Below are 26,145 nucleotides of genomic sequence, written 5' to 3'. Positions count from 1 at the left end.
ATTTGTGCATTTTGCAATCAAAATTTAATTGCCACTGAATTGTATTGTGTAGTGTACAGAAAAACAGGGTATACAATATGTCGAATCGGCGAGTGGAAAAGTCACACTTTTGTGGCAAACATACTAATTGGCCATTAAATGACTAACATTATAATGCAAATATGTTGATTTTAAATATTTTAATGAGAGAACTTGCCAACTTAATTGCAGCGAATTCTTTTGCAGAGCGAACACACACACATATATAAAATATGATATATGTAATTATTATGATTATATTTTGGCCTTCGCTTCTTTTTGTTTTTTGATGTGAGCGAAACGAAACCCGTTTGGTTAATAGAAGAAGATTTCGTTTTATAACACATTATCTCCGAGAGAAAAACACATCGATACAGCGACACACGGATACAGAGATACAAAGATACAAAGATAGAAAGATACAGGTGCGCTCGGTTATCGAAGTGTGCGAATTGTTATTATTTGTCTCCGTCTTTTATCTACGAATCATGTGCACACGGGTTATGCAACCGCACAATCGAGTATTGGATTACCCGTCGCCGGCATTGGAAGCCATCTTCTTCTTAACCGAACTGCCAGCGACTGGGGAATCTGAAAAATCCGTCTGATCTGGAGAATCCATGGCCAAGACCACCTGACCACTGGCAAGCTCCATCAAAGGCTGAAGGTAAACAGCAGGGCGGCGTGTACCCACAAAAAGTCAAGAAATTAAAATCTTAGATGCTTGCATTGCCAAAACTTTGCGAAAAGTAATCAATATCAAGTTGAAAATAATACAAACGAAAAGTTACAATTCTTGAAACTCAACAGAAACCTTGATCCCCATTGCGATTAGTCAAACAGTTACTATCGTTCGTCGAGAATCTTGCTAGATAATTAACTGAATGTGACGACCATAAGTCACATTACTTTTCCTGTTACCCGAATATAAATCTGTCAAACGGGGGGAAGTCCACAAAAGCGTTTTTGTTCAACTCAATTGTTTGGTATATAAAAGGCATGCATATCAATTGGTGTCAAAGCAGATTTGATATAGCCAATCGCGGGTTGAATGAGTGTGAGCACCTTACTCAATTACTTTGTACTTTACTTTCATTGTATAGCCCCAACATCCAACATCCCCCCCTTAAAGCGAAGAAGCCCCTTCGGGCATATTTAAACATTACTCATACGCCGCATGGGCCGCCGTTGCTTTATCGCTTATCGCACACTTTTTTCGTGTTGTGCTCCATATTTCTTTCCCACTCATTGGGATTTCTGGGTAAACATGAAAATTGTTTAATTGCGGGGCCAAAGGGGTTAAGACAGAGGAGCGGGGCGGGGCGGGCTTGATTACGGCTGATGGACGGTCGCATTGTTTACCTTTTTTTTTACCAGGCACTCGCAACCTGATTATAAAAGTAATTGAAAGCGAAAGCCAAGTGGAAACTTAAGTGATATTTTCATCTTTATTCGGAATATGGAAACAATTAATGTAATTCATATTTAAAAAATCATTAATTTAAATCAAGTAAAAGAACCTAATTCTCTTTTCCAATCGTTATACTCTGACGTTGAATATTAAATTTGTTTTAAGCATTCCCTTGCTTTAAGATGAAATTCATTTTAGAGTTAAATGGCATTTTGCGAAACCGGAATTGAAAATAATTTTCTGCTAACAGAATTCAATTAAAGCTCCACTTGACATGCGATGAGCTGATGACAATCGTCATCTCAGGGTCATATTCTCGTTATATGTACTCGCTGTAGTGTTTCGTTGTTCTTTTTTATGTTTTTCAATTTCTTCATTTTTTTGTAGTGTCTCAGGTGCGCATTGTCTCACGTTTGTTTGCTTATTTGCGCGCTTGATTGCCCCACACACGGCGTTTTCTTTGTGACGACTTCAAATTGCAATTAGCTCCAGAATCCCCGCCTGCCTCAGCTGCCCCACCGATCGACCACGCCCCCTCCCTCCTGCGAAATCACTTACTGAAATAACTTAATTCCGCGCTGTTTTGCTGTTGCGTGCAGGGTTTCGCTTCGCCTGACAACGAGTACGATCTTTTCGAGATTAGAAACAGATCCGAAAAGAATGGAGCTGCTTTATGAAAGTGGAAACACAGCCTAGGATAATATCTATATACATAGTATGTATTCCATTCCATTTAAAACGCCATCATTTAATCATACAAACTGGGTTTATAGATATGCATATGCCAATACAAATTGGCAAATCACGGCGAGCCACGCTGACTGGCTGCATTTGTACATAATTTATATCGAATGAATTGGCATTAGGGAATTATCTGCGCATAACCAATTAGAGAAGCTAACGGTAAAGCGCTGAAGAATCCAAAGAATCGACAACGGCACCCAAGAAATCAAGCATTCCGATGCCGCAGAAGAACGGAACGGCACAAAGCGATTCTTCACTCAACCTTTCTTCGCTCTTTTCTTTTCTTTTCTTTTTTTTTGTTATTAGATAATGCCCTTCGCGATGGGGAAAAACTGTATGTAAGTGCAACGGTGAACGTTGGAGCAAGAAAATGTGTTCAGGTGAACACAAAAAAGAACGCAGAACGGCAAACAAAAACAGAAACAGAAACCGAAACAGAAACAGATGCGGGGAAAAAGAAAACGAAACAAGACAACATATGCAGCTGCAAATGCAGCAGATAAAAAGAACCAGAAATGTGATGAATAAGTGGGCGTGGCACTTGGCTGTCATGCCAAAGAAAATGATCATAGCGAAATGAATTTGGATATTTAAAAATTGAAAAGCTATAGAGTTGGATTGTGTTCTGTCAGAGGTAGTTTGTTTCACCGATGAATAAGAATTACCTGCATATAAAGTTAATTTCTTTACTCACACAAATGGAAGTCATATATCTAAATTAAAAAAAAACGACATTGTTTGCTCCTCATTCTCATTGTTTATTGTACAACCAAATCAGTGCGATTTCCTTTGCATTTACTGTGCACTTTGTTTGCTTCGCACTGAGAATGCCAGGAATCAATTATTCCGATTAAACTCGTTAGGGGGTAAATGAATACAGGTGGAATTAAAATACACCTACATATGTGTATGTGCATACGGACATGCGGATCCAGATGCCAGCAGTTGGCAGTTGGGGTAGCAAGGGCGTAGCAAGGGCGAGTCGATCGAATAATCGAATAATCGGAATTCACTGGCACCACATTAGATGGACCACTGGGCCGCCTCATTCCTGTGGCCACGGAGGTCGACCCAAGTCGAAGTCATGCGAGCATAGCCATGGCCACATCCGTGTGCAGCCCGCGATCCGCGCCCCCAATTTGGCTACATCCTTGCAGATAATACACTCGGAAAAAACAGGGTTTGTTTTGTTTAATTTGAGTTGGAAACCAAAACATTCTGGATTCAGTATCTATTCAAATTGAAAATAGTAATATCAAATATCAGTTTTCTTCTCTGAATCTTATTGCAATTCCTATTCCAATATGATTCGCTCAGTGTACTAGCATCTCAATGCAATTCCATGGCCAAGTTGGAAAACAATTTGGGCTCTCCCCTCGCTATCGCCATCTCGCCCTTGTGTCCGCTCTCCCTCTCGCTCGCTCGCCTGAGGCAATGACTTTTACACATCGCAGCACATGGCCATCTCGTACCTTTTCCAACCAACCCCTCAGACCGCCCCCTCACGCCCCTGCCCATCGCCACCCAGCGCATCTGAGCGCGCTCAATTGTATCGCTTCAGATTGAGATTCAGATTCAGCTTCAGCTTCAGTCGACGTTGGCCGCGTGTAAAACTTAAAGACTTACTCACACAATTGAGTCAGCAGTTACACTGGAAAATAAAATGCAACTCTGGCCCAAGTAACTGCAAAAAGTCCAGGAATTAACTGAATATTAGGCGGGAAATTTGAGCTACGAATGGTGAGCTTTCTTTGTTTTGTTAAGCAGAATGTTGATGATTTTGATGTTGACATTACATACAGTAAATTGTTTACCTATTTAATCGTGTTCGCTATTCACTTTATTGTGCGGCTCATTCGCTCACAATGTGAAATATTAAATAAGTAAATATACAATATTAATTGCTCAATTAACTTTATCGAGAGGACATTGAAACGTGCAGTTTTCCAACTTGACACACAATTGGTTTTATTTGTAACAACCTGATTTCAGTGTTATTTTAATGACATTCATTGTGGTTGACCTTTCAATTCATTCTTACTTTAATTATAATCAAATTGTGCGCTGCTCTCTCGCTTCTTCGTTTTGCATTCCAATAGTTTGATAGCACTCTTTTAATTTCTTCCAGTGCTTTTTTGGAGCCAAGAAACTTGCGTTACCGGATTTTGGATGCTGTTCACCCTCTTCCTCTCCCTCTCTCTCACTCTCTCTCTTTCACCCAATCGCAGGCCATCCTGCTTGCACCTGCAGGCGAGCCCATAGACGAACATTGAAAACTTTGGCCATAGTTTTTAGTTTGAAGTTTTTTTTTTCAGCTTCGCACCTCGCTTCCTCTGCCGGCGAACTCCCATTGATTTCGCTTTGAACAAGAAATACATTGCTTAGGAATGTATTTGGTGTTTTAGTGCTTTTCAAACCACCCTTCGCCCTTTCCTTTTGGTATTTGTATTTTATTCGTGTGTTAGCCGCCGTTGCAAACTGGAAATTCTTTGGGCTCTGTTGCAGTTGACCCAAAAATAAAAGCGGTTTCGAGGAGACTGCAACTGATTGCCGCCTTATCAATGGAGCATCGTCAGCAGGAGGGGGAAGGGGGTGGTGCCTTATTCTGGGTTGCGTATACGCCCCTTGGAATGCGGCCCAGTGCAGCCAAAACTGTAATTCAATTGGCTGCGGATTCAGCAATGTGTGCGCTCGAAATGGGTCAGCATCTGATTGATTTAGTATCCGCACAATAATGTTGCTTTTGTGCCGTAATTTCAGTTTACTTTCAACCCGTAATTGGATTTGTCTTGCGAGCTACTTACATACATATGTACTTATATGGAGGATAAATTGACCGACGGTCGTCGTGCCTGGGAAAATTATAAATTTATTTCCAAATCCACACTAATTTTATTTGATTTTATCGATTCTGCTGTCTAAGTGTAATTCACTTGGTTCGAGAAAGTCTTAAAATGACCAATTTTAAGGGTCGTTTCAATCAGAATTCGTAGATATGAAGCCAATTGATTTCATTAGTTATTAGTTTTTTTATATTATTGGTCTTAAAACTCATTTGTAAACAGTTTATTATATTTTTAAGCAACTGAACTACTTTGCCTCGCTGGTTTTCTCAGAACTTTCCTGCCGGTTATCCGTTCATTTGCATCCGAAAATCTGTCTTGGGAATTCCACTTAATGAGTGCATAATGAATGCTACTTTTGGTATGTGGGCCCCATAAAATGTGTTTATTTTCTTCTTTTTTTTCCACTTTATGTATATTTTTTATTTTATGTTTTTGACAGTTGATTTCCACTTTCGACAAAACTTGTTTCGTTTTGAGGTTAGTTTTCTTTGCCGTCCGCTTGGCTGTTTGTTTGTGTGCGCTGTGTGTGTTGTTGTTTCTTGTTTAGCCGCTTTTTATGGCAACAACAACACGTGGCCCACAACGCAGGCCAAACTGTAAGCAGCTTTTATTTCTATAGCCCGTCTCTGTTGCTCTCCGCGCTCTTCGCAGCGCCCCGTCTCGCTTCCTCCTTGTCTATTTTGCAGTAATTTCCAGTTGGTTGAATTCGGTGGGAGGCAAACAACAAAAAAAAAAACAGTTGAGGAGGCTGCAAAAAGAGAGAGGAAAATGGGGAGAACGAGAGGTCTTATAACTCCCACCATTTCCATTTCGAAATGCTTTTTGTTGGCCACTTTGATGGTCAATGGGGGATTTCGTATCTGTATCTACATGTGTCGGCCCTCACTTTTTGCACTCTCACGCCCACAAAACACCACAAAAATGAGAAAAAAAAAACAGTAAAAAAGCTGGAAAAAATCGCAATAAGCGAGTATAATAAGAGCAACACCGCACTCATCGCCGTGTTAATGGGTTAAACTGAAGTTTTGCCCATAATAATGAAGCGACAAAAAACTTTCCGTGATTCGAAACGGAATTGTACAGCCGTAGTTTACGGATACAGTCAAACCTCCAGAACTCCAACTTCCTGTACTCTCATTCTTTTATTCCCTATTGGGTTTTACACCGAAAAGATGCCAATGGCATTCAAATATCTTGAGGGTTTTCTATAATAAAAAAATTGTCTTTAGCTCATCTACAAATCTTTATTCTCTTTACTGTAAAGTATGGACGTTTTGGCTTTTTTGAAATGACAAATTGCAAACAAATAAATACCTCAACAAATAAACAAGGCAATGCAAATACCAAGTTTCTGTGCGAAAATTGATTTATTAAACTCCAGTCAAATAACGGCATTTGCAAAAAGTACGCAATTTCAAAGTTAGCATCGGTTGCTATTACAAATAGACCATACAAATTGTTCACATGTCAAGAAATATCTTCTAAAAAATCATTGCAAACATTCCGAGTGTGTATACACTGAGAGAAAACGAGCTGTGCAACTTTTGTTGTTTAGCTCAGTGCTAATATTAGATGCCACAGCATTGATTTACTATATATACTTTTTTTAACGGTGTAATCAAAGGCATGCAGGTTCGACTGTTGTATCCATTGGTACATAGAAACCCGTATATATGTATGTGTTTATGCGGCTGTACATATGTGTGTGTCTGTGGCCAGGTATGCCAAACTAAACACTAACAATGTTGATTCATGACTCTGCCATAGATAGTTTGCCCAGTTTGAGAGCCACTGGCCACTCACCCTGCTGCGCTGCTGCTGCTTTTTCTGCCGCTGCTGCTGCTGCTGCACCACAATAAAACAACAACAAACCAAATTTGTTACACCGAAAAAAAAAACGAAACGATTGCAAACCACGTACCAAAAACGAGACGCCAACGCGTGCGCGCACTTCAAGGCGGATAACCGAGCACCGAACACTGAACACCGAAAACGAGAACGCAGTCCGCCGGTGGGAGCGAGACGGCGATACGTGGGGGCAAAACGGTCAAAGCGGCGACACTGCGGCGCTGACGCTACGGAAACGTCGACGGTCGCCTCGCAACTGAAACTGACGCGTCTCCATTGCCAAGCCGCAAAAGCCCCAAAGCCCAGCTGAAAAGAATGAGAGAGCGGATCGCGAGAGCTTTTGTCTAGAAAATAGCTGTTTCTGTCGCTGACGAGAGACCAGCGACAATTCACAAAAATATGACTAAAGAGCTGATTGGACAGCACTGGCGGTGAACCGTTATTTTTACTTAATGCTCGAAAATTGATCTAAGAAATAAAGAGAGAAACAAGACGCTTTAAATTTTCTCTTCTCAAATGTTATGCTTCCAAACGAAAAAAGAGGCAATTTGAAACAGTCTTGTTTTTCTCTTTTTTTTTTCGCTAGATTTGCAAAATTGGTGCTCTCTCTCTCTTAAAGATTTGTCTTGATGATTTGAACAGCTGTTTTACATTTACAAAATAATAATAATAATGAGAGTTATTATGTTATCGCGGTACTTAGTTTTTTGCAAACATATAAAATACATACATATGTATATATGTATGTTAGAATATCCATTTAAATGCACAAATGCAATACGTATGTACATATGTACATATATGTGTACATGTATATGAAGGATTGTGATCGCGTGTACATATTGATGTCTGCATGTACACGTACATGTAAGATGTACATTGTAAATAGTAAGAGTGCGAAACATGTTAGCTATTTACATTGTTTAAAAGGCACTTAACACATAAGTCAAATAAATTTAAGCCAAGTTAATTTTGGCCAACTTATGCTCATCCGCATTCGCGTTGGTATACAAATACAGTTAACTTCAACTCTAACTGGCCTGCAGTGGCTCTACAACTGCACAGGTGATCGTGCGATTAGAGGTTTGGCAGCCATTGTGATTAAACTGATTAGCGGCTTTTACTTAATTGTGAGTGTCAAACTTTTCTAATTTAATATTGTAATTTATCAGAACACTTGACGAAATATCAACAAATAGAAATACAAAGTTCTTCAGAACTTTAATTAATGTTTTCTTAAATTATTTTGTTATAATTTAATTAGTACTTTAGAGTCGAGCACTTACCCAGTCGTGAATCATTCTTCTTTCGCACACGCAGACAAATGGTGCAGGATTTGATGCACTGCGGCCGAGTCGAGCGGATCGAAAAGAAGAAACGAATATAGAAATTAATTAGGAACGCTCAGGATGTTGACCACAATGGGGAATGGGGAATGGGGAATGGGGAATGGGGAATGGGTTAGCCGTACGTCGTGTATGTGGCGAATGACCTCCGTGCGCGATATATTCTCCAGGGTCAGGCCATTGACCTCGAGTATCTCATCGCCCACTTCCAGATTATCGCGATCGGGCGGTGAGCCGTATAGTTTAATTTTACCCTCCACATTTTCGACAAGTATGATGACATAGCCCGATAGTTCGACAACTTGTTGCTGCAACGACAAAGGACGGTGTGTGCTTTAATTAATTAATGGAATATTGTTTAAGGTTCATTATCGTAAAATGCTTTTGCTCGTGAAGGTCCCTTGGCCACTATACTTAGCCAGTTAACAGTTTCTTAGCCAACTCTTTGGAATGCACGATTAAATAAAATACTTAATGCTAAACGATTCAAGCTGAAAACATTTTATGCTAGCATGTATGTATGCTTAGCTTATAAATGTTTAATAATTACATCCCTTTTTTGACACACACGGCGTATGCTTAATGCCAAGCGATCCCTTCGCTCACGAAATATTTACAAAGTCTTTCGCAAATGTCTAACATAAAGTCATTTTCATAAATGCTGCCTAAATAGCAGAGAACAACTTATTTATGCCACGGCATGTGGGCGAATGTGGGTGGTGTGAGTGTGTGTGTGTTTCTACTACTACTGAAAACAAAACGAAAAAATCAAATTAATTACACAAAAGGATGAAGGACAAAGGCAACACAGCCAGCCTGGAAGAGCAAACAATCCAACTTCAGTTCAAATACCCACACTTCTGCGAGTGTGCGAGTGTGGGAAGTTTTGGCCATTATTGCTTGGGCTGGCTCGTTATGTTAATTACAACAAATTATGCTCATGCGGCAATTGCGGGGGACTCCATGCTCCATGCTCCATCCCCAGCTGCTAGTTCCTGGCTCCAAGCAGCCCAAGGCAATAGCCATGCCCACATATCCTTGAACCACCCAAGGCCAACGCCCTCGAGCGTGTAATCAGTAGGCAGCAGGCCAGTTAGTTGGTGTTTTTAGGCGGTATTTGTAGGTGGTGGCTCTGATTAGCCCACAGTTTGACAGTCACTTTTGCATTGAGCCATAATATCTGTGCATTTAGGCCTATGTTCATGGCAGGCACTGTACGCTCGAAAATACTCCAAGCATTTATCAATTAATTAACAAATTGGCAGCATTCCATAGCCAAAGTGAACTGAACGTAGCAATTTCACTAAAAATAGCATAGTAAAGCTGGCTGTCCTTAAATAAGATCAGCTTGGAAATGGAAATGCTTTTGCCCAGGACCATGACAATTTAAGTGGCATTCAGTGACGACGAGCAGCATTCCCTGGGCTAATAAATTATTTACAAAAAAATTCCCCTCAGTTCGCCTCAGTCTCACCTGGCGTTGGCATGAATCCTTAGAATAATTCATTGGCTGTCGCATTTAATTCGCACAGTCGGCATCCTCTTCCACATCCATGGCAATTTAAATATGCTCCAAGTTCGCTTCGCACAAAACCCCAAAATGAAAGCGACACAAAGAGAGCAGCGACAATGATGCCAGCAAGCCACAAAATGCAAACCAAAAATTGGCTAAAAGCACTTGAGAAGCATTTAAACCTGGGCCCTCGACCAAATAATAGTAATAATAGTAATAAAAAAAACAAAGAGAAGAGCAAAATATAAATAAATAACTGCCAGTTGAGATAAATATAAATGTGCAAAAATATATGTATATTTAGTTATATATAGAAAGGAACGCACAGATCTGCAGAACAGTGCCTAATTACAAAACAAAAGTGAAAAAGCGAATGGAAAAAGGAATAATTCGACTTTATTGGGTCACAAAAGTGAATAAGCAGGCGTTGCTGTGGGCGTGGCAGTGTGGCAGAAACAACCATTGTTGCAAGCGCATGCCGACAATATCAATAGCAACCACAAAAAGCCACAGGAAGAAAAAAATGTTGCTCTTTTCCATTGTGCAATTAGTAATTTGGCAGTGAAAAAGACAGTTGGAAAAAATCGCTCGATTAAATTAAAACGTTAATAAAGACAAACAAATACCGCTTAATTGGCGGACATGTATACATTTAAAAGGAAGGAATACAATGCGTGCATCACATGCAGTTTACCAACACTACTGGCGTTGAATACTAAACGAATTTGAAACTGAAATGATACGCTTAAAAAGCACCCCGATTTGTCGCTGTGTAACACCAACAAGAGGCGACAGGCAAAACACTCAACTGGAAGTGAACTCGAGTTGAGCTGGCAAACGGCCAAAAAGGACACACAAAGGCGGAATGTCCTGGGCCAGGTGCTAAAAGGGCCAAAAGCAGGCGCACACAAAGCGGCGAATAAACAGGAAGACAACTCGACGCTGCATCTGGTGGAGCAAAATGGCCAAATGGGTAGGTGGCCAAATGGGTGGATGGCCAAATGGGCAAATGGCAGGAATAACCAGTGGTTCCATTCCCATTTCCATTTCCATCGATGCTCGCGACTGCTCCAGCCTCATATTTCACGCCTTTTCCGTGTTCCGCTCGTCTGGCTTTTAAACAAACATGCATATATATATGTATGTATATATATTGTTGCGGATAAACTAAGCTTCATAATTATTGGCGCTTCAACGCCGGATGCAGGAGCCATCAAACATCCGTGCAGGCAAAAAGCTCGGCGAAATACACCGCAGGGCGAAAATATAGTGGCGATTAATCAGATGAGCAACGACTGCCGGCTAAAAGGATAAATGCAGTTAAAAAGCAATATGCTTGATTTAAGTGATTTAAAAGTGCATGCATTTGTTGCAGCAACTAATTTCTTAGTTGCAGTAACATTTAAAAACACACATGCATTTTGGTAAACGCTGCAACATTACTACTATTATGATCCCAACTTTTGTTTACCATGCAACGAGGGGATGCATGAAGTCGTAGACTGACGGGGGCAACTGGCGACATAGACAAACTGGGGCACTTGAGCAGCAGTAGCAACAGCAGATGTGGCAGTACCGCTCCACCCACAGGACCGCCCACACCCGCCCACCACGCCTCCCTGGCCAGCACTTTGTCGCACTCGAATGAAAAATGACAGCAATTACGCTTAAATTATGCGTTTGTTTTCATATGAGCGTCCTTGTCAGTTGTTCTTGTTGTTGTACTTGAAGCTCATTTCACACATAGCAACATGGCAAGTACAACACACACACGCACACACACACACACACATGCACAGAGTCTAGGCGACAAGTTTTTCCCTTTTTCCCTCTCCTTACACCCCATCCTTCATTCTGTCGTTCATTGTCTCTTCTGCTTTTCTATTTTCATTTTTTTTTGTTGTTCCTTGCCTTTTGCTCTGGGAAATGCCATGAAAACTGCACCGAAATTCAGTCGAGCGTGATTCGATGGCCAAGAAAATATTTATATATATATAGAAAGTTTCGGTAAAAAGAAAAACTAATTTCACGATAGCATACCTTTATGGGTTGACTGAACTACCGGAATGTCTTATAAATAAAGACAAGGTCAACGTAATAAACCATTGACAGCCAATAAAACTTTATTTCGGCGGTCTTCAGAAAACTCGACTCAAAAAATAAATTTCCCTAAAGTTCGCTTGTCAACATTGACAATTATGTCGTTTACCAACACTTAGCACGGAGCATTCAATTGGTTTACAAGTAGTTAGCTGTTCCATAAAGAGGTAAAGATATTAAGTAAGCTAGCTGCACCTGATATTGTTGCAAAACATGGAAATTATCTAGCTCAATTGGGTCGTTGACCAACACTTATCCCCCCAAAAAAAGAGCATCACAAATTCCCTGTGATCTCGCTATAAATTCTCCATTCGCTCCGCTTCTTTGCGCTTGACTGCTAATGACAAAGCCAAGAACAAAAACCAGAAACGAAAGCGAAAAAAAATCGCTGGAAAAAGTGGAAAGAAAACAGAGACAAGAGAAGGATGCGGCACAAAAGGGAGAGGGAGGAAAGCGAAGCGGGGAGGAGGAGAAGGCAGAAAGGCGAGAACAAGAACAAAGCACTTGACTTGTCATTTTTGACATATAAATGGCGAAACAAATCTTTGGATATTGTTTTAAATGATGCACACACATACCTACACACCTAAACACACTCACACACTCTCACTCACACACACATAGGCAGAGGCAGTTAATAAGTGGCGAAAAAGGGGGGCGGAGCGGTTATTTTTGAGAAGGATGAAGAAGGATGTGAAGGCAGCTTGAATGGATATTCCGTATTCCGTGGGATTTCTCCCAATGGGGTTATGGTTATGCAACAAAGTAACACAAATGATACGCACAATTGTGGCTATTGTTAATGTTATTATTGTTGTTGTTGCTGTTGCTTTTCGCCTTGTTAAAGCTGTATATTTGCGAGCATATGTCTTATGATGGAGGGGTCCTTTTGGGGATTTTATTTTATTTATATTTTTTTTTTGCTGTTTGTTGGGCAGATGAGGGTGCTGGCGGGGGATTTTTGCAGGGTATAGAGTGGTCCAGCACATGCGCAATTGCAGGCACCGCAATCAGACACTCACCAGCACACACACACACACACACACACACACACGCATGTGCGTTTCTTTATTCCCATGCCACCCATACCGCCCACCCACGCTTTTTTAGTCCTTTTTTGCGGCTCTGAATTAAAGGCAATACAACAAAAACAATAAGCAGATGAAGGAGAAGAAGACGAAGAAGAAGAAGAAGAACAACAACAGGGGAGGGGGAGGGGCGGGGAGGGTGGAGATTGGTGGAAAGGACACACACACGCCACTTAATGAAGCAAAATGTTTCATACTTTTCATTCTTCTGCATCATTTCACAACCACCCACTAATAGTAGAATACCATTGCCAATGGCCATCATATATAAAAGTTATTTGAAAATTTCATGGCAATTCAAGTAAAAAACTTTCACTGACAGCCGCAGAAAGTAGCTAGCTGACAGCCAAGAATGTGGGAGAAAGCACACACATTTAACGACCGCACTGAGTGATGGACCACGCGGCGTATGCGTTATGCAGAGGTATTTTTTTTATACCAATGTCATATTAATGTGTGTCTCATTTCGCGACGAAGCAAAAAGTATAGAAAATAAGCATAAGCCACAAATAAAACACAAAATTTAATAAGGAACTAAATATTTAACAAGGGAAGGAGCGAATTTTCATAAAATAACGCTTCAAAGGAAGTTTGAACTTAAAATATAAATGGTAAATAGAATTTACAGTGTTGGTAAGACAACTAATCCATTCGATAATGCCAGCTAAAACAAAGGACAGAGACAACTGCATTAACTAGAAAAGGACATGGAAATCCTATCGATAAATACCTTAACGGAAACGGAAATGGGCATTCACTTGCTTTGTGTGTTGCCTCCAAATAAACCGATCTAAGTAAAGAACTATGAAAAAAATATGTGTTTCCAGGAATTTGTATTTTTAGACGGTCAGTTTAAATGGAATTCCATTAACCGAAAATAGACATCATGGCAAAATAGCACACACACAAAATCATCGCTGCAATTCGATGAGCAAAAATCGAAAGACAAAGAGTTTCAAGTGAATATGAAATGCAACTGGAATTTCTTTTTTTTTCATTTTTGCTTTGCACAACGGAAACGCAGGACACAAAATCCACATACAGGAGTATCGAACACTTTTGTCCATTCACTCAGCATTATCCTTGCACTTAGACAACGGCCGGCACTGAAATTCCATTCGCAAAAAATCCTTGCCTACTTTTTTGGGCCTCTCAAAAGTGCCAACTGAGTGCGGCGAAAATTCGTGCAGCAAAAAGGCAGAACACTACACTCGTCTGATGGCCGATGATAGTAATGAAAAACGGTGATTTCCAACAACTACTATTTTCCCCCTCCTGCAAATACCCTTTTGCAGCACATATCACGCACAAAGGTGAAGCCAAAAGGACCTCCACTCAGTGCGGAATAGTAACTTCAAAATGTGTCAGGCTCGGCAGAATTCGATTCAAATCGAAGCATTACACCGGGATTTAAGACTAGTTAGTTTATAATATTTTTAAATATATTCGAAATATTTAGAAAGCATTTTGCTTAATTAATCCAATACTTTCAAGTACTTTAACCAGCTGTTTAAAGTTCAATAAAAGCTTTTAAATAGTGGTATTTACGTTTTTTCCTTTCGTATTTGTGAGCTGCACCTGTGTGCGTGTGTGCATTTGTGTGTGTGTGTATCTGTCTGTGTGTGTGTAACAGCCCAAAACGGCAATGTTTAATTAAAAACGATAAAGGACACAACGCCGGCAATGGGCAATGCAAATAAGAGACTGAATGCAAAGGGCTCCAAAGTGGGAGTGGCCCATGGAGGCAGTGCGTCCTTTGCCTACAAGAGCTGGATAGGATGGGGTAGTGTCGCGGGAAGGGTGGGGGGTTGTCTACAAGGGGGCTGCATTCATCAGACGTCGCTCGATTGACAAGCAACGGATGCAGCAGTGTACCCCAGTTACATTTATGTTCCCCAACCATCAGCACCACCATCACCACCAGCACCCCACTGCCCCTTTTTTAGCCACCCACGCACACGCCAAACAAATTGAAAGCGGAAATGTGAACCCAACCCAACCATTTCTGCCCCCCATCCCCCTGCGAGGCCATCCATGTGGCCAGCATGAGGAAGCGAACTGACAAATAAAATTTCACTCGAAGTGAAAGCCTGGGAATTCGAAATACGAAATGTACGAATCTTGGCCCAAATCGAACTGGCGGATCTGTGCCGTTTGAGGGTTATGATGACAGGCGAACGGGGCCAATATTTATAATTGCAGTCAATAAACATTGCATAATTGTAATGGCCATCAATTCGCCGTGAGGTGGAAACCAATTCAATTTGATCCTGGGCCTGCCACCGATAAGGACTCAAAGGCAAGGCATTCAAATTGATGGTTACAGCCGATGTATGTATGTGCAACAATTCGGTCTCCATATTATATGTCTGAAAGTTGTGTTTGCCAACGAAATCGTTTCGTACAAATAACATTTAAGGTATTTTATTGTGTCAATATCATGTGCAAGAAGGCAATTACTCATACGCCACGTTGTCATTCCGAAAATGAATAATTATTAAAGGTATGCCACATTCAAGTCGTATTTTAATTGGTTGAGTAATGGCTTGTAAAAGTTCATTTTCATGACAAAAAAAAATAGGAAAATGTTATTTCTAAATTTGAATGCAGATTTTTAGAGGATTCAACCACAAAGGTATGCCACTTTGAAATGCGATCGATATAAGTTGAGTTATGGACTTTAGAACTTTAGTCTTGGGACATTTTTGAATTATTTCGAATTTCCAACATCATAAAAATGACAAAAAAATTTTAAAAAAACTTTTTTCTAACTTTGAATGCAGATTTTTAGGGAATTCAATCACAAACATTTTGAGATATGCCACGTTGAAATGCGATCGATATAAGTTGAGTTATGGACTTCAGAACTTCAGTCTTGGGACATTTTTCGAAACCTTTGTTTTCGAAAATGTCTGCCGACTTCTTTTGAGTGTTCAAAATGAATACTTATAGTAAGAGTATAGGTAATTCGATTGAACCCACCTTGCCCTGGGACGAGGAGATCGTTGAGGCCGACGGCGTGCCCGAGGATTGTGCGCTTAAGTTGGAGCGGCTGCTGTTCGCTTGCATCGCGCAAGGCAGGGGCGCCACTTCAGCGGGGGCTCCTGTTCCCCCTTATCCGGATGCTCTTGCTGTTGCTCCACGAGTTCAGCTGTCTAAGCTCCAAGACGAACTCCAACTGGCATCAAAGTCGCACCTGTTGGCTGCGCCTGACAATGGGAGTCAGATTCTGATGTGGATGTGGATTCGGACTCGGATTCGGATTCGAATTCGGAAGTGGAGACGGAGATGGCACCCAAAACCAGGTGGCACTGATGCTCATGGCGCCCGTCGCCGAATGGCATCAGATCGAAAGCATTACGTCTTTGGATTGCAGCTAAATACAACGGCTTGATTTGGTTTACGCTCTTAGTCGAATAGTTCCTTAGTAAGACTTGGTGTTCTGGAAGGAATGGAAATGGAATGGAAAGACTTTTAGAGCTCTATTGACCTTTGCTGCTTGCATAACAAAGTTAAAGATAGTTAATGTTCTCAGCTTAAATTTAAAACGCTTTCCATACTCCACTTGGCTGCTCTTTTGTTTGCTCGATTGTTCATTTACTCTCTCTCTCTCTTGAGTTTGTCTGGAATAAAGTTCTGTCTCTTCCGCGGAGTGAGGAAAAATCAACAGAAAAAAAATGGAAAGGAGCTCTGCCAGCAGCGCAGTCGCCGCGCAGCAGCAGCGCAGCAGCAGCGCTGGCAGTTGACTCTGAAATGGCCAAAAATAGGGCTAGGTCATCCACATCGTGTTACCACTCATGCAACACCAAAAAAAAAAAATAAAAAAAAAAATAAATGCACAGAGAAAAATGTCATTAATTTAAATAGGTTTAAGTGTGTTAAGTGCTCACGGTTTCTTTTTAATAATGAGTTAAATATGCAAAATTATATGTGTACACCTTGAAAAAGAACTGTGTTTTCTTCAAACCCATCAAAATCAAGTGTAAGGCTAACAAAAGTCACTGATTTTAGGCCACAACAAAAATCATAGCATACTTATGGACACCTCTGTTTCTAGTTTTAAACACTACGCAGCTAATTTGGAGCGATTTGCGTGACTTTAGCGTCTAAAATAGTTTGCCAGCAATGGTAAATATGTAAAGCATCCGCATTTTCGAGTGTGCACAGTACAATGAATGCTTTGCATGGGCAAGGACAAAGGCGAAGCCGAATATCCTTTGGATGGCCAAAAGAGGATGCTGCAGTCACGCCCATCGAAAAAAGGGGCGACAGCATTTCCATGCCAAGGGCATGGCTCGTAGCACCCCATTACCAAACGCCACCCACTTTCACCACCCGACAGCCATCACCCGGTTTTTCGCCACTTTCGCAGCGTTTTTTGGATCCCAAGCACAAGCACATTTTGCGGCGCAGACATAACCTCAACTTCTTGCGCGCTGCTTACCACGCTGCCGGCGTCGCAGTCGGCGTCGCGGCTACCAGCGGCAGAGGTAACAGCTTTACATGGACTTATGTCTATATGTGTGCGTGTATGTATGTATGTGTTTGCCTTTGTATAAAAATGTGTGCGTGTGTGTGTGTGTGTTTGTGTGAGTGAAGGCAGCCATCCGATTTTCCCCCGATTTTTCTTTTGGCAAGAGCGAAAATAGTGTCAAGGAAACTATTGAGAGACGGCAAAGAAATTAAATAATAGATTAAGTAAGCTGTCAGTCAGCGAGATTTGAGCCAATCTAATTTTAGGCTAACAGTTTTGCATTTTCCCAGTGATAACAGCCTGCAATGGAACGATTTTCGCTGATATCCTGGATTTTGTTTGCATTAATATTCTACCATATTTTCTGCATTTATCAGTTATCAGTTCCTTAATGCTGCCATAAAGCTAATAAAATATGCTTAATCGTTTTAATTAACCATAGCTTACCTCGTTTTTCCGCTGCTGAAACTGCAGTTTGTTGACTTTAGTGATTAATTTTAAATTAGTTTTATTATTGGATCTATTTTGGCTTTTTTGTTGTGCGTTTCGTTTTCCTTAAATTTAACTTGATAATTTCTATAAATATATATATTTTTTTGTTTTATTTACTCCTCTTTACTCTTGTGCGTTTGGCATGCTTTTTGTATTATTGCGCCCGTTTTACATTTTCGCCTTGGCTTCTCGCATTTCGATCATTACTTTGTTGTATTTCATTTCAGCCAGGGATTAAAGAACGGCAAAAAAAAGTTACCCAAAAAAAAACAACAAGAAAATAGCGACACACACACGCGCGCGAAATCACACCCACACATACGCGCACACACACGCAGGCACACGCACACACACACTGAAAAACGCGCACGCGGCGGAAAAAAAATATGAGCAATTTTTTTTTTTGTTTTTTTTTATATATATATATTTTGTGAACGCTGCGTTCAAATTACTTGGTGCGTAAAGTTTATTATTTATATTTTCAGTCCGGTTTTCCGGTTTTTGCTAAATTATGCGAGGAATTCCGTGCAAGATGGCGCATGCAAGGCGCTACGCAAATTTACGATTTTCTTGGCGAAGAGCTAGCTCTCTTTTCGGTTTCTATTGTGTGTGATTAGTTGCGTTTGCCGTATTTTTAGCCCGTTCCGGAGGATTTATTACGTGCAATCCGCCCGTGCGCTGCGCACGCCCGCGTCTGCCGCCGATTTGGAATTGCCACGACGTTGCGATGAAATGTTGCGCGTAACTGAGTGGCACAGCCTGGTGCTGCTGCCGCTGCTGCTGCTGCTGCTGCTGCTGCTGCTGCTGCTGCTGCTGCTGCTGCTGATGCTGGCACACAACAGCCTCGCCGACCACTGCCGAGGCTGCTCTCCTCTCCGGGCGAAGCGAGTGGCGTTGCCCAGCGGTACAGGTCCTGGTCCTGGGCCGTAGTGTCCTGCGCCGCTCTGCTCCTGGCTCCGGATCCGGCAAAGGCTGCCACTACGACTACGGAGTTGCGGATGTAGCGCCACATCAGCAGCCCGGTTTCAATTCGGCTGCCATCGGCTCGGCACGAGTCGCTCTGTTGCCGAAGCACAGTGGGCCCAAATGGACCATAACTAGTTGTTTAAAATAGGTTAATAATATAACAATATTTAAGTAACAAAAATGTGAACAATATTATCTAAGCTAGGTTTATTTCACTCGCTTATTGTGCATTTCTGAGCAAAAAAAATCTTGAAATATCATACAAATGTTTAAAAAGATGTTGAGATGCATAAAATACAAAACATTATAAACAATTAGTTAATTATTGTTTTAAATTATAGTCTTAACTCTTTGAAATTACATATATTTTAAATGGTACATAAAAAGAAATATTTTTGAGCGATCAATTAGCATTCCATTCCACTGTGCGATGCCGACGCTGGACCAAAAGGATGAACGGCGCAGCGCCGCAGCCGAAAGGACACGAGCGCCGCCGAACTGTTCAAGGGGGCGTAGCTGAGGGCGGGGGCTTACTAAACACATGGCATGGACTAGGCCACCCAGCATCCACCAGCCACCACCACACCAATACACACCACCCACCACCCACCACCCACACAAGGGCGCGTGTTGGGCGCCCGACGAGAGAGTCCGTGGCGCGTGGGGGGAAGGATACACACAGTATACACAGCGTTCCGTTCCGCGATGCAACAGCAACATCATCAGGCCATATCCGCATCGGCAAAACAGGGCAAACAGCCAAAGCGGCCAAAGGCAGCAGCAGCTGTAAGGACCCCCCTTTTCCATGGATTTCCCCGACTTCTCTGCAAAAATCATGCGCAGCACGAAATAGCCGAATATCAAAACGGAAAACATATGACAGCGACATTCCATTTGAAACGTGATTTCAAATAATTATTTCACATTATGTGATTTAATCGAAGTGCAAGGCATTCGATATATTTGATCTTTAATAGTTAAAGATGAAAGCAAGTGTTACAATAGCATAATTTTCAATTTGCCTAGATAACAACTAAGTTTATTAGGGTATTTATTCGATTAAATATTAAGTTGCTAGGAAACGAAGAGCTAAACACTGAAGTTCAATTAATGCAATCGTTCTGGTTTACTTTAAATTTTATTTTTTTAAATTTAATTTGATTTAGGTATGCAACAAAAATTTGAATACTTCAAGCACATTTCAAATTTGAATATTAACCGCCAATAAAATTAACGGCCTGATAACTACCACTGCTGAAAATACTGAATGAGGTATTTTTAAATACCAAATATTTTGCGTTTACCAACACCGATTTAATGGCATTTTTTAGTACATTTGCGAATGGAACTAGTATAAATAGCAGCAACTGGTTTATGTGGCCCGCAACAAAATGATCAACAAAACCTTATTTTACCACAAATTTTAACAGTTACCAATATAGAGGTTTTTAAACACTTGCATTGAACACAATTTTAGTTAAAATTATGCCAACGAACTGGAACCAAAAACCCAGGTGAACCGCAAATGTAACCAGTTCACTTCGCTTGGTCCAAAGACCAGTTCAATTAAACTAGTTCACATTTGAACAGTGCAACTCTAGTTTTTTTTTTAATACATATGTGTTTTAAAAACATATGCAGAAACGGGCTAATAAAACGGATATAACCGATTGCACAGGATCAAGGATAGATCAAATTAACCGACGACGTTGACGGCGACTGCGAAGCCGACTGCGACTGCGAGAGAGCGACCATGGTGTGCAGCAGCGCGTGTGCGTGTGTGTGTGTTTTGTACCGTGTTGTCTGATTGTGTGCCGTTGTTGTTGTGATTGTTGTTCTCGCTGTTGCTATTGTTGTTGCTCTTGTGCGTGTGGTCGACGTGCGGACAGTGGGACACAAGGAGAGTGGAGATTCCGAATCCGGTGGTCAGGAGAGCAGGATCGGCCGCAACATCCTTACCCGTAAGCTGACCCCACCCCACCCCCTTTGGCAACAAATATTACTAAGCTGCTGCTTCTTCTTCTTCTGCGCCCCTTTGCGTTTTTATCTCTCTTTCACACACAGCGAAACAAAAGCAAGTTAAAAAGCGAAGGAAGGCAAGAGAAAACAACAAAAAAAGTAGGAGAAGCAGAAAACAAAAACAAAGAAGAGATTCGTGGTTTCCATGTCGCCAACTGTGGGCCTCTGATGCCCTCGCAGGTCTCCCGAGGATTGGACACCACCAACATGCTGCCAATCAGCGAGGAGCAGCAGCTGCAACAGCAGCAGCAGCAGTTGGAGCAACTGCATCATCCGCAGATACCAGAGATTCCCATACCAGATCTAGAGCAAGTCGAGACCCAGGTGGGCGATGGCAGCCTGTGGACCGCGCTTTATGACTACGATGCCCAGGGCGAGGATGAGCTAACACTGCGACGCGGCGAAATCGTGGTAGTCTTGTCCACGGACAGCGAGGTATCTGGCGATGTGGGCTGGTGGACCGGCAAGATTGGAGATAAGGTAATCATTCATACATCCACGTTCATTTAGAACATTCGAACTAAACACAAATATCTCTCCTGCAGGTCGGTGTCTTCCCCAAAGACTTTGTCACCGATGAGGACCCACTACAACTGAATGTCTCATCCGCCATTGGCGACATCCAACCGCATGAGATCGAATACAATGAGCTGGACATCAAGGAAGTCATCGGCTCCGGTGGCTTCTGCAAAGTCCATCGTGGCTACTACGATGGCGAGGAGGTGGCCATCAAGATTGCCCATCAAACGGGCGAGGATGATATGCAGCGGATGCGGGACAACGTCCTGCAGGAGGCCAAACTGTTCTGGGCCCTCAAGCACGAAAACATAGCAGCCCTGCGAGGAGTATGTCTGAATACCAAACTCTGCCTGGTGATGGAGTACGCCAGGGGAGGAAGTCTTAATCGCATACTGGCTGGCAAGATACCACCCGATGTACTAGTCAACTGGGCCATTCAGATAGCCAGAGGCATGAACTATCTGCACAATGAGGCGCCCATGTCGATCATACATCGCGACCTCAAGTCCTCCAATGTGCTGATCTACGAGGCCATCGAGGGCAATCATCTGCAGCAGAAGACGCTCAAGATCACGGATTTCGGTTTGGCCAGGGAGATGTACAACACGCAGAGGATGAGTGCGGCGGGCACGTACGCTTGGATGCCACCGGAGGTCATCAGCGTTAGCACCTATTCCAAGTAAGTTCCATTTTTCTCATTCTCTCCCTCTTCCCAACTAACAAAACTTATCCGCCAGATTCTCCGATGTTTGGAGCTACGGTGTATTGCTGTGGGAACTGATAACGGGCGAGACGCCCTACAAGGGCTTCGATCCGTTGTCCGTGGCCTATGGCGTGGCTGTCAACACGCTGACCTTGCCCATACCAAAAACCTGCCCCGAGACGTGGGGAGCCCTTATGAAGAGTAAGTGGACGCAATGCGATGAGCGTGTACATATTATTGTAATATATCATTATGTCGAAATCCCGCAGGCTGCTGGCAAACGGATCCGCACAAGCGACCGGGCTTTAAGGAGATTCTCAAACAGCTGGAGAGCATCGCCTGCTCCAAGTTCACCCTGACGCCTCAGGAGTCGTTTCACTACATGCAGGAGTGCTGGCGAAAGGAGATCGCCGGAGTGCTACACGATTTGCGCGAAAAAGAAAAGGTACCAACTGTCTGGAAAACGCCAGGCAAAGTGAGAATATAAACTCCCCTACCTGTAAGAGTTGCTCTAGATCGTTTCTAGACCGTTCCTTGTTGGCCTTACGCCGCGTCCTTCAGTTCTTCCATAGTCGTTCCCCCTTTTTCACCCACTTGGTCGTTGTTGATGAAATTCTAATAATTTGGTATATACTCTCTCTCCAAAAACAAAACAATACAAAATTCCCCTGTTATACAATAAAACATCCAACGACGTTAAGCGTTTCCAAACCATCGAAGAGGTAAGCGCGTCCAACAGGTTTCTCTTGCCCGCCGTTTGCGTTTCAGTTGCGTTGCGTTTCTTTCTGTTGTTTCGTTTCGTTTCGTTACATTACTATATTCTATTTTACCCTAAGTTATCCTGTTTTTTTTATTGGCTGGATAACTCCCACGATAGAGCCCCACACAAGCCAACAGCTGCATGGTTTCTAGTTCCTAGTTAATGCTATTTTCTAGCACACGTCCCCTGTACAGTGACCATGCTTAGCCCACACTAACCCGCCACGTTCCGCCATGTTATCCCTTTTAATCCCGGCAGGAACTGCGCAACAAGGAGGAGCAGCTGCTCAGGGTACAGAACGAGCAGCGCGAGAAGGCGAATCTCCTGAAGATCCGTGAGCAGAATCTGCGCGAACGTGAAATGGTGCTGATCGAACGGGAGCTTGTCATGATGCAGCCGGTGCCATCGAAACGCAAACACAAAAAGGGCAAAAAGGTATGTGAGTCACATTAGTCAAGAAGATCGTTGCATAACATATCTTATATCTATCTTTCAGAACAAACCACTGCAGATATCGCTGCCCACGGGCTTCCGGCACACGATTACGGCCGTACGCGACAAGGTGGAACAGCCGGGATCACCTTCCCTCTCCGGATTGCGCATCGTGGCACGTGAGTAACTTTGTCTATCCCAGAGATCTGATTAATTTGTGGGTTATTCGATGTATTTGGAGGACTAGTACAATCTTATGATGAATTATACTTTTCAATCAAAACTGTCATTACTCATAGTTTAAATATACGCCTGTATGTCTCTGGTGAGATTTCAGTGCATTATGCAGCTCTCAACGATAAGATTAGGCATTAAGTAGGCCCAAAATTAGAACAGGAGACTAGACGTCATGGCCATGGAATGTACGATACCCCGTATCGGTGAACAAATAGAACTCGAATATTTGCATATTTTTGTTATCATTGTTTTTGACTTAATTTTTGTATATTTTATTGATTTGCCTTTGGTTTCTTCGTTATATATTTTGCTCTTATGTTCCGTATTATTTGTGATGACATTGGGGTGAATCAGTGACCGATGGGCACAAGGGCAAGACGTGGGGCCCGTCGACGATGCATCAGCGGGAGCGATCCCTACTGCCTTCGCAACTGAGCGGCGGTCAGCCGGAATGGCCCGCCCAGACCTCAACCCACTCCTCGTTCAGCAAAAGTGCTCCGAATCTGGACAAGAAGCAGCAGCAGCAGAACCAGCAACAGGTGGCCTCGCTGACACCGCCGCCGGGTTTGGGAACTTTGGGTGGAAGTGGAAGTGGAGGCGCTGGTGGGACGCCGGCCACACCCTTGTTGTACCCAGGTATACCCATTATACTAACGCGCCCCAACAACAACAACATTGGCAATTGCAAAGCCATCACCACCACCATCACAACCACCACCACCACAACCACCACCAACAACAACAACAGCATCTCCGCCAACAACAACAATCAGCTAAATAATATTAGTACTATTAATAGCAATAACAATAACAGTCAAACTAACCTGACCTCCCAACCGAACACGATAATCGTCCTCCAGAACGGCCGGAGCAACTCCAACGGCAGCACCATCAGTCAATCCCCAGCCAAGATCTACCATCGCGCCAGGAGCCAGGAGTACGGACTGGATCATCCGCATGCGTATCAGCCACCACCGCTCTATTTGGTAACGGATGACAGCTCGGAAACGGACACCGTGGCCAGTCCGACCGGTTGCTTTCACTTCCTGAAGTCCGGCAATTCGTCGACGACCAGTGGTGCCGTGCATCTGCATCGCTTTGGCGGCAGTCTGGGCAACAGTCCAGCTGTGGGCAGAAAGAAGCATTCGCTGGACAGCAGCAGTCATCATCCGCCTCCGAACGGTAGCAATAGCTTTGCACTGCCCAACCAGTTAACTCTGCCATCGGAGGATAACAATACGTATGACCATGCCTTCTATCGGGATGTGATCAAGAAGATGTCCATGGCCAGCAGCGAAAGGGTGAACTCCAAGTCCAGTGGCGACCTGACCATGTACAACTCCAGCACACCGCTGACTGCCAGGGATTGCGAAGATGCAGAGGAGGCCTTCGAGGGCGGACGCTTTCAGCGTAACTTTTCCGGCTCGCAGTTTCCACGGCACTGCTTCTTCACCAGGCAGGAGGAGGAAGGGGAAGCGGAGGAGGAGGAGGAGGAGGTGGCCGCGGAAGTGGACACAGCAGAAGCGGATGCCGAAGACGAGTGTCAAGTGCCCGCCAGTCAGATGCGCCAGAACTCCACCACGTCGCGCAAGAGCTCGGTGACCTTCCAGAGCGTCAGTTTCGAGGAGCCCGATTTCGTGGCCACGCCACGAACGACTGCCAGATCGGATCTATATACATCCAATGCCTCCATTAGCTTTGCCACCTACCGCTCCGCCTCGCCATCGCTGTCCTCGTCGTCCACCACTGCTTCCGCCTCACCGTCCATTGCTTCTACGGAAGCCGTGAACGGCTATCACATGCAGGAGAACTCCATACTAAACACGCGTCGGATGCAAGATGTTCAGCCGCATCCCGATGTCATTAAGCTGAAGGAACACCTGCGGGCCCAGGAACAGCGCCAGCAGACCAAGAACCAAAAGAAGCAGCGGCCCAAGCACATTACCAAATCGAAGTCTGTTGAGGCGCCAGTCGAGGGACAGCACCATGAACATGATGACCACAATGATCCACAGCACCAGCATCACTCGGCTGGATCGAGCAAAATCCGCGCTCTTTTCAATCTCTTCACGCGCTCGCGTAAGAAGTACAGCAAGCTGGCGGAGCACAACATGGTTGGTGGGCCCGAGTTCTGTGCCATTGATCCGTATCAAACCGATTTGGCCATGGGCGGCAGCAGTCGCTCCCTGAAGCGCAAGGGCAAGAAGCCGCAGACGCAATCCTGCGAGCAACTGGAGCGATGCTGATGTCCCAGTTGTGCGCCGTGCTGCAGTGCTGCTGTTGGAGTTGGCCGCCAGATGAGAACCGCCTAATTAGCTCATTGTTTTATATTAAAACTGTAGACTAAGTCAGACGCAGAGATGAAACAGCAGACGAGGATTAGCCATAGCTAATGTGTGGAATTAGTAGGGCCCAGAGATACAGATACAGATCAGATACCTATCCGAATTCTTCCCGTCTAACGAAATCGCAAAACTAAACATAAAACCAAACTCCTTCCATCTGTCCGCGGTTGGCATTTTCATAATAACCGAATTGTTCCTAACAAATGCAATATGATAGGCGCGAAATTCACAACTCAAGTTAATCCCTAATTAGTCCAGTGATTTGGTTTTTTTGCCAGAGGAGC

At 43.1% G+C, this 26,145-nt stretch overlaps 2 protein-coding genes across 9 annotated transcripts in view; one reads left to right on the top strand and one right to left on the bottom strand.

Annotated features, from left to right (window-relative positions):
• LOC6620189 (MAGUK p55 subfamily member 7) overlaps positions 1-16,105 on the bottom strand; it is a 64,320-nt gene extending 48,215 nt beyond the window's left edge. Inside the window, exons 1-3 of one of the 6 annotated variants that reach the window (XM_032726626.1) lie at positions 15,897-16,105; positions 8,339-8,521; positions 8,154-8,211 (exon numbers count right to left, since the gene is read on the bottom strand). In XM_032726626.1, the coding sequence (XP_032582517.1) occupies positions 8,154-8,211; positions 8,339-8,521; positions 15,897-15,983 (328 nt within the window). In that variant the 5' untranslated portion in view covers positions 15,984-16,105. Of the gene's footprint in view, positions 1-6,822; positions 7,062-8,153; positions 8,212-8,338; positions 8,522-15,896 lie in introns of those variants that run through there. The other 5 variants (XM_032726627.1, XM_032726616.1, XM_032726617.1 and 2 more) reach the window with 5 other exon arrangements.
• Positions 16,106-20,228: 4,123 nt separating this feature from the next.
• Positions 20,229-25,930, top strand: LOC6620185 (mitogen-activated protein kinase kinase kinase). 3 transcript variants are annotated; one of them, XM_032726629.1, is made up of 10 exons: positions 20,229-20,360; positions 20,488-20,807; positions 20,911-21,345; positions 21,411-22,063; positions 22,122-22,288; positions 22,357-22,532; positions 22,789-22,809; positions 23,106-23,282; positions 23,344-23,458; positions 23,871-25,930. In XM_032726629.1, the coding sequence occupies exons 3-10, from the start codon at positions 21,034-21,036 to the stop codon at positions 25,760-25,762; spliced, it is 3,513 nt and encodes a 1,170-aa protein (XP_032582520.1). In that variant the 5' UTR covers positions 20,229-20,360; positions 20,488-20,807; positions 20,911-21,033; the 3' UTR covers positions 25,763-25,930. The 3 variants fall into 3 exon arrangements, with proteins under 3 accessions (XP_032582520.1, XP_032582519.1, XP_032582521.1); XM_032726628.1 differs by lacking the exon at positions 20,229-20,360 and having other exon boundaries at positions 20,410-20,807; XM_032726630.1 differs by lacking the exons at positions 20,229-20,360; positions 22,789-22,809 and having other exon boundaries at positions 20,410-20,807.
• Positions 25,931-26,145: the final 215 nt, after the last annotated feature.

The sequence above is a fragment of the Drosophila sechellia genome, chromosome X, assembly GCF_004382195.2.
Source record: "Drosophila sechellia strain sech25 chromosome X, ASM438219v1, whole genome shotgun sequence".
Lineage (NCBI taxonomy): Eukaryota > Metazoa > Arthropoda > Insecta > Diptera > Drosophilidae > Drosophila > Drosophila sechellia.
Note: the sequence above shows the minus strand (reverse complement) of the source record. Positions and strands in the feature narration are given on the sequence as shown.

Coding starts and splice junctions, on each gene's coding strand:
- LOC6620185 (XM_032726629.1), top strand. CDS start 21,034: ATGCCCTCGCAGGTCTCCCGAGGATTGGACACCACCAACATGCTGCCA. Junction 21,346..21,410: donor CCGGCAAGATTGGAGATAAG/GTAATCATTCAT, acceptor TCTCTCCTGCAG/GTCGGTGTCTTCCCCAAAGA. Junction 23,283..23,343: donor AACACAAAAAGGGCAAAAAG/GTATGTGAGTCA, acceptor TCTATCTTTCAG/AACAAACCACTGCAGATATC.